At 38.4% G+C, this 9,205-nt stretch overlaps 1 protein-coding gene across 1 annotated transcript in view; it reads right to left on the bottom strand.

The window, feature by feature from the left end:
- The window catches only part of WNT10B (Wnt family member 10B), a 99,808-nt gene extending 94,635 nt beyond the window's left edge, over positions 1–5,173 (bottom strand). Inside the window, exon 1 of the mRNA XM_044083786.1 lies at positions 4,160–5,173. Within this exon, the coding sequence (XP_043939721.1) occupies positions 4,160–4,224 (65 nt within the window). The 5' untranslated portion in view covers positions 4,225–5,173. The remainder of the gene's footprint in view (positions 1–4,159) is intronic.
- Between the last annotated feature and the right edge of the window lie 4,032 nt (positions 5,174–9,205).

Below are 9,205 nucleotides of genomic sequence, written 5' to 3'. Positions count from 1 at the left end.
CAAATCTCTGCTGTAGCTGTTCTTCCTAAACTTGCCTCAGGAATCATGAACCATGCTGTGACATAGTTGCTCTAGCCCATTTATTCCTTAGCTTTAACCCTTCAGTGTTATTGAGGTGAGCTCATACCTCTCGATTGTCCAAATTTTCACAGGATGTTCAGATTTTTGCCTCATATTTTGGGTATCTTCCTCATAAAATCTGTGGTTCTTTGGATTTTTGTGGCAAATCAGGTAGGACCTAATTCACTAAATAATAGCAGGCATTTGAGTTTCAGACTTCATATCCTTCAGAAAAATGCAAGGCAGCACAATATCCTTTATTTTCGCAACTTTCTAAGCTTCTAAGAGGAATATTTCTAACCTATATCTAGCTCCCAATATATTGTAAGCCTCACCATAGTTCTCTAAGGCCATCTCCATCAACCATCACTTATCTTCTCAGCATCCTCCTGTTGTATGTTTTACTGTTTCTTGTACATACACTGCAGCCCCCTCCTGCATCCAAATAATGCCACACCCAGTCTCCCTCCTCTGTGGTCTGTATTTCCATTTAGCTAAAGTGTAAGTGTTTCCTTCTGTAAGCTCTGAATACAGCTGACTGATTTTTGTATTAGGTCCTGGCAATGCACATCATCACTACCTGTTAATCTTTTCTATCCTTTCGTAACCACATTCCCGTTAACTTACCATAAATATTAGGGCTTCCTCTGCTGTTAGTGAAGCTTTCCCTTTCTCCCTCCTGTCACATGACAAAATTAGTTAAAAAGGACCAGAGTCCATTTTTGTGATCTGTATGCATCTGTGTTTACCTTTCACAGTCAGGGTTAGGCAGTTGCTTCTACACAATCCCTGATCCATCTCATTATCCACAAGTCCCTTTGCTTATCTCACCAGTCTTTATACTTTTTTGTAAAGCTGAGTGTGCAGAGCACTGGCATGTCATCAGGACTCCCTAAAATTCCTGGGCGATGTTCTTCACATAATTTGGGTGTCAGTAATAGTCTAAACTGTACATATCCTGTAAGTATAGCATAGCATTTTAAGGTATATGATGCAATTAAACAGAGGGGTGCTTCCGTGGTGACTGTAAGAAGAGTGATGGATTTGGAGTAAAAAAAAAAACAAAAGTGCATAAAACAATAACTCATTATAGTGACCAATAGTACAAAGAAATCAAATTAACAAGACAAAGGGTGAGCTATGTCTTTAATACAGTTTCACATCACTAAGGATACTCTAAGCTTCAGTCTCTTCCCTGTATTGTAGTTTTAAAGAGAAGATTATGGTTATAGAACATGGCAGCTGTTTAAGAAGAAATTATGTAAACTGTGCACGAGTTATGCAGCCTAAGTAGCAATTATCCTGACTCACATCATTGGAGTTTGTGCAGAGTAGGCCTGTTCTTGCCCCTGGGAAAAGGTGGGGGCCTGCATTATATGGCTGTTTGACACTTCAGGCTAAGACTTGTGTCATGCTGATTCAGGAATGGGAGTGGCCAGAGGCCACTCAGAGAAAGCCAGAACTCACTTCAGATTTTTTCCCACCTGGGTGGAGAACTTTGAATAATTTGGGGGCAGGGGTTCAGTGTTTCTGGTATATGTTTTTTTCTTATGTCATATAGGTCTAACCTGCAGATTTTCAAGGGGCTTTACTTTAATTCCTCCCCCTTCCTTGTTTTCTATCCCTCCCCCACTCCACTAGCTTGTAATATTACAAATTTTGCCTTTTAACTACAACATTGTCAGGCATTTCATTCTTGTGATGACTGTTACATGATACGACATAAATGAAGGCTCCTTTAAAGATGGTTATATACTGTTACGTGATTACAACTTATTGCTGTATATGTCCTAACACAGTTTTACGGTTTACAATTTTAACATTTGTATGTCCTTATCTTGATGAGGATGTCACATTTACACTTTGTACCTTCATGTACAATTTGATCTCTATGATTTTCTTTGGTTTAATTTTACAATGTGTGCAATTTATAGTTTTGGAGGTTTTCTTCACAGATCTTCAGCCAAAAAGAATTATGCCTAGCTCGACTGACCTGCTCATTACTGTCAGTGAACAAATAAACAATCAAACAAATAAATGTTCTACAGAAACATCAGAATGCTATTCTGGGAGTTTAATTTACTTGTAAGAAGCGGACATTTCAGAAAGCTGAGGTGGTGAACAATGACGTGTTTATACCACTTTCCCTCTCATGATTTCCAACTAAATTTTAGGGAAATCTTGGACCTGTATGGAATTCAAAAGCATTAGGGCGGGTTTATGTTATATTCAGTATAAATTCTTAAAGGGTTACGTATCTATTTCTGCTATCTAGTTCCAGAACTAGTATCTTTGATATGTACTCAAAGCCATTCATACTACTCAGCAAGTCCATTTGTGAGTGTTACCACCCAGCACTACTTATATCTGATTGTGGTGATACATCCTCTAAAGGTATCAGAGTTCAGTTGCATTAGGCTGATGTCTTTTTCATTTATTTGCGCTGCCAGAACTTCAGCACACACACACACACACACACACACACACACACATGAAGAATACAGTATATCACATGCACATTACTGCTTCAGCCCTGGAATGTTTTAGTATCCACTTTTCCATGCCAGCTTGGACTGTACTGCCACCACAAGGCCTCCAGATGGCAGCACCACCGTGAGGGTGGTCTCATGCGTCCTTTAAAGTTGAGAGCATCTTCAGGCAGTCCATCTTCCTAATTTAGGCACCTTAGTGTTGCTCCTCTGCAACAAACAGGGAACTGACTAACAGTAATGCTGTATTACAAGAAACCTGTTACATTTTATAGAGTAATTAAAATACCCTAATGCATTTGCAACAATGAAGAATCAGCATGGGTTCTATTCTGCACAGTTTAAATAGTCCATTAGCCTCTAGAACAGTTAAAATAGTCCACTAGCCTCAGACATAAAAACAATGCACTCTAGCCATGTGCTTAATCTGTGTTGTAGATTTTCATCTTGCATGAATTCCATATGCCAGCCATCACTTTCAGGTGCTAAGTTTCAGCATTTTTTTACCTGTGGCTTATAAACACCTGCAATCTAAAACAGATCACCTGAGATTTCTATTTCGAAAGTTGTCTGTAATGACAGTTTAAATAATGGCCTTAGTAGCAACAATATTTTAAGCTTTTCTTAAGCAGACGCAACATAGATTTCAGTGTCTGCAATCAAGAAACTGTGCATATTATTAGGGCAAACATCAAGAATAGCCTCCGATTTTTTTACCTTATCTATCGCTTCCAAACAAAAAAAATACAAGGCATACATATGCATGTACAAATGCTTTATAAAAAATGGGAAAAGAAAAACTAGAGCAGAAACATTTTTAAATGCATTGATATAATCCATAGGAGGTTTCACTGCAGCTGATTCATTGCATGACCCCTACTCTGTGCTGCGATCCCAAGAAGTAATACAAAGAAACCATGAGCCGAGGCTTACTTTTCTAATCTGACTGCTGACTGCTGGGGCTCACAGACATTTCCTGTGAATCCGACAAGACAATTAGTAGCTAGGCTTTACTGGGCAGGACACTGGCAGTTGTGTGGTCAGAAGAAATTGATGCATTATAACAAGCTTACCTCCAAGATATAAAACAGTTTAGTGCAACATTTTGGGTGCAGTAAGAATGATGTTACTGCTTTGTACTCCTTACAAATACAGTGCAGACATGAAATAGTAAATGGTACACAAATTAAAGAATGTGAGTTAAATATAAGCACACTATGCTACAAAATTCATTAAACTCATTATATGCAATACAGTGAGTGCACACACACACGCACACACATGCGTATGCCCACACACACACACACACACACACACACACACACACACACACACACACACACAATTTGTGTCTGAATGTGTACATTTGTATCCATACACATATACTTCTTACTTATTTCTTTACTCTAACTTTTGATTAATATACCACTGTGAAACAGTTTTTAATAATATCCTGTCTGTACCCTGTGATGCCAGTGTAAGGCATGCAGCTTCATAACTGGTTTACTAGTACCTTTTGCTAGCCTCATTTTGATGTTATAATTTATGCTATTGAATTTCAAAGAACAACTTCTGTACTAATATTGCATTGTCTTCTTCACCAGACTTACCTGCAGAGTAAGAATGCGAGAGTTGCTGGCAGAGTCACATACCACACACTCTGGAAATCAGTCATGTTCAATAAGCCTTTCCGATCCCATATAAAATTATTTGGTAGGATCTGCAGTGATGGTGACAGAGGCAAGTCAGGAAAATCTCCAGCAAGAGAACTGTGTATCCAGGCTGCATGCTGTTAACATCACTCATTTCCACTGAAACCCCTTTCCATAGATTCAGAAAGGTTTTGATTTTATTTATGCAAAAGACTTAACAAACATTAAATCAAAATGTAGAAAAATATGGATGTAAATCAATAATCAGGCAGCTTCAGTGTCATATTCCTTTACTTTGACCTTTTCATTTTTTATTGCCTCTAAAATCCACAGATATGCTGTATTTTCTGTCTCACTGCATTTTCTGCAGTTTCTATCCCATTCTTCTGAAACTACACTGTGAGCACTCCTTTGCACTCTTTACGGCATTGTTAGGGCATGTAGAGTTATCCCTTGTATGTTTACTTCTCACTTTCCTTTTCTGAGTCTTGTAATCCCCTGAAATCCCTTTGATTTTGTTCTATTTTTCTTTATAAACGGTATGCGTGATTCTTGTCTGACTCTCTTAAGCAATGCTATTTCAAAATTTGGCAGAAGTTCTTCTTCCCAAAAGGGATTTTATAATTTGTCCTTAATCTTTTTCTTTTGTTTGTTACTTTCTTTTTTTTGTGGTAGAATTCTTTTTGGTCCCAGCACTTCTTTCCTTGTTACTGAAAAAGACTGAGGTAATTCCCTTTCTTTCCCTGCTGAAACTTGCAAGACAATGTTTTACTTTTTCCCTTTCAGTGTTTCCCACTCAGGTGTTTGCTGTGTTATGCCTTTGATCTGTTTTCATTCCCTCTGTATATTCTATCTTCTGCTCTCTCACTTTCCCTGTCTGAAGTCGCTGTTGAGTCAGGTTTAGTTTTCACATTCTAGCAGCAACGTCACTGACAACCATTTAGCCCGGTCAGGGATGGACTGTCTGATGCTACAGCTACTCTGAGTCTCTCTCTCTCTCTCACTTTCCCCCTCTAGCTGTTTCTCTCTCTCTCTCTCTCTCTCTCTCTCTTTCTTTCTGTCTTTACTGACTCTTACCATCACCAGCTGGTTTCTTAGGTTGCTTATTATCAGATCAAATGCCAAGCAATATACTGTAACATACCTCCCATGCTAAGCTGCTATAGAAATATTAATAATTTGCTTTGTCTGTTTACATGTGTACATGTTGGGGGGGGGGGGCTAGTTTCATCTACATGTTTCAAACATTGCTTGTGCCTGCTCTTCCATGGAAAGTAGATGTTAAATAAATGCTTCGTAATTTATACTATTGATAGTATCTATCTTTGCAGTATGTGACATCCTTGGGAAGTGTTATCATTATTGAATGAGGCAGAGTATCTGGATGGAAATGCCTGTAAAAGGTCTGGATATGTCATGCTGAATTACTGGATATAGGGGTCACAGCCTTGACTCTAGTATCTCATTTATGAAAACTTGTTAAATGCACTATGAAGGTGAGACTCGCTTTAATGACTGTAAGAAGTATAGAGATTAATACAAAGGGAAATAAGAGGACAGCTGGTTGATGCAACTGAAATGCTTACATATACTGATCATAGTGTGCAAATGTAGTCATTTCATATGCACATAAACTAACAAGAGGTCACCTTGGACTAAGACTTTCACATCCATTGTTAAAGGATACTCTTTAAAGAAATATCTTTAAGCAAAAGTCTGCAAATATTCAAAGATTTTTAGCATCAAAACAGTAAGCTTCAGAAACAGTGCAATGTTGAAAGAAACAGCAGCTTTAAAAGTTCTCTCAGAATGATGATATTCAGGGAGATAACTTGGTGCAGTAGGTACAGAGATAGTTTGGGGGGGGGGGCACTGGTTAGTAAGATTTGAGAGTTAGCAGAAGCAATCAACTTTCAGTATAGTCCTGTTTCCCAAAGGCAAGTTAATACGATTGCATTATGTCAATTATTTTACATTCTTTGCACACATATTTATCCATTCTTGTAACCTAGCAGAAAAATAATACAAAAGCCAGACTGATGCCATGGAAACCTATACGTAAACATTTAAAGCAGTTGCACCTTTTAAACTGTGTTTCATCTTTCCTACCAAATATATTGTAAACATCAAGTTAGGGAGACCCGGAGATTTACTTTAATACATGCAGACTTGGTAAATATAAAGATCTACTTATAATTCTTATGATTTTTCTGTGAATCACTATAATTACTAGACTGTCTACCCCTAAGATATGACCATGCATTTATTGACTAAGATACTTATTTGATAAAGAAGAACACAGGCGTGTCATGGACTATATACTATGTCACAGGCAGAACCAAGGATGCAGTTTGTAGCTTTCTTGGACATGGCTGTTTTTAATGGTGTACGAACTTCAAGATAGAAGAGTTTAACTTATTTTCAATTACGGTTTCAACCAGTGAGATGGTGAAGTTGGGGAAATGCATCCCTAGGCAGTAGCACTGTGCATTACTTTTTCAGGCCACACTGGAAACCTCCAATGACTGTCACAATTAATCTAATAGCAGATTTTGTCTTCTGCTTATATCTCTGTCTTTATCATTGTTGGGATAGATATACAGTCTTTACCTTGGGTTTCTGCTGCAAATGGCACTACATAGATGAAATGTAATGATGATCAAAAGGATAAACATTCAAGGCTTCTACTTTTTTTCTTTCCTTAACAGTCACACTAAAATAGCAAATCCTAGACTAAACAGACATGGCTAAGCATTAAACAAACTTTTATATAATAATAATCACACAGATTATGAATAGATATATATAACTGTACAAAATTATGAATAGATATATATGGTCTATATTACGCTGCCAAAAACCTTAACAGCGAACACCACTCCATCGACACTTATTCAGCGAAATTCACTTCCACGATTCGCTGAATACTTAAAGGGCAAAGATGCGATTGACCAACCATGCAATTTTGCCCTTTTCTCCACTGTAGTGCGATCTCGGAGTTGGTATATTTAGTTGGGGGGGTCTAGGTGTCACAGCCCCCCACATCGAGGGGGTTTGGTTTAGCTAGATTTTTTTCTGTTGGGCTACAGGGCAAGTATTTGTTTGCCCTTTAAGTATTCAGTGAATCGCAAAACTGAATTTCGCTGAATACATGTTGATGAAGTGTTCGCTGTTAAGGTTTTTCGGAGGCATAATATAGACCTGATATATATACGTATATAGTGCACCTGTAAAAAAAGCACTATGAAAGCCAGCCTTTATACTTTGAAATACTTTTCCTGTATACCTTGAAGTCTTCTGGTTTTTGGACCCTGAATAAAATGGTCAAAATCCAAAACTGCAAATTAAATATTTGTAATCAGGAAAACAATAAACAATGACATAGGAATCCTTCAGACACTGGGTCCAACCCAGTTTGGTTTCATCAAGTCATGCCTCTCAGCCTGGTGGACTTATTTGATAAGGTTACTAAAGTAATAAACAAGGGCAAAATGTTGCTTACTGCCTACCTTGACCTGGCCAAAGCATTTGACACAATACACCGCTTGGACATTGTAGACAAACTCACAGAATTAGGTATAAACCCCTATGTCACCCACCAGACAGCTAGCTGGCTTATAGATAGGATCCAAGAATAGGATAGGGGAATATATGTCCATGAGGCCAGTCACTAGTGGAGTCTGTCAAGTCTGAGTGCTGGGGCTGCTCCTTTTTGGTATCTACTCATCTTAAGTGAAGGCCACCATCAAGGACCTCTGGCTGACCAGGTTTGCAGACAGTTGTAAACTGTGCAGTATCATAGGATTCCCTACAGACACAAATACCCTATAGGAAGGCCAGACACATGCTAACAACCTGTGCTAGAGCCACGGTCTAAAATTCAGTGTCAGGAAATGCATAATTGTAGTCCTTGAGAAGATGGTTACCCTTGAAAGCTACCACACTGATAATATGCCTCTAATGGTAGATCCAGTGGTCAGGGATTTGGAAAAACATGCAGACAGTAACCTGGCCTTTGATTATCATGTGTCTATAATAGTAAGGAAATCATTTTGTGTTGTGCAACTTATAAGCAAGGGTGTGATATCTAGGTCCTAAGATGCCATTGTTCTGCTGTACTCAGCCATCATCAGATCAATCATTGAGCACATTACTCACTTTGTTTTTTATCTGAGCAGGCATATACAACTGGAGAGTCCACAGAGGTTCCTCACAAAAAAGAATACAGGACGTAAATAACATGTCCTGCATGGACAATCTTAAAGTCCTATCCCTGCACTCAGTCTCCTAGTCACTGCTCAGAGGCAATCTATACCTGGCTTACAAAGCATCCTCTGACCCCACTCTGATGGGCCTGTTTCGCATCTGCAAAAAAGCATCTAACTTAACCGATCTAGGGACCTAAACCCCATCTGGAACATAAATAGGGAGCATGCTAGAGACATACCTCTCAACTATCCAGATTTTTGCAGAATGTCTAGATTTCCCCCTCATATTTTGGTCTGCTCCTCATAAAAATTGTGTTTTTCTGGGAAATCATTGAAGAATAAAGTCACTCAATAAACAGACATTTGAGTTTCAGACTTCATATCTTTCAGAAAATGTATGCCAATACAAAACCAGTATTCTAGCAACTTAAGTTTATAAGAACAATATTTGAAATCTGCCCCTACTTTTAGACCTTTATCTCCCCATTATTTTTGCCTTTAAACAGATTTCTTGTGCTGAGAGGGTGGTGTGTGTCTTAGACACTACTCCTTCTCTAGAACAGGCTTCCCAGCCTTGCAAAGCAAAGTTTGTCCCTAACCCAATTCAAGCATAACTTGGACCAGTGAATTAGGAATCAGAAATGTATCCGTGGTCTGGCTTCTATGTCTCTAGTAGACAGAAGCAACCTGTAAATGACCACCCATGCCCAAGCCTACACGTACCCCTTAAAATATCCCTAGGGCATTAATATAGGCATAAAATAATGTACTAATTAAACCAAGTGTTTCTTTGGTG

The sequence above is a fragment of the Protopterus annectens genome, chromosome 9.part0, assembly GCF_019279795.1.
Source record: "Protopterus annectens isolate FY-2018-M chromosome 9.part0, PAN1.0, whole genome shotgun sequence".
Classification (NCBI taxonomy): domain Eukaryota; kingdom Metazoa; phylum Chordata; order Ceratodontiformes; family Protopteridae; genus Protopterus; species Protopterus annectens.
The sequence above is the reverse complement of the archived record's forward strand: the minus strand, read 5'-3'. Positions and strand labels throughout refer to the sequence as shown.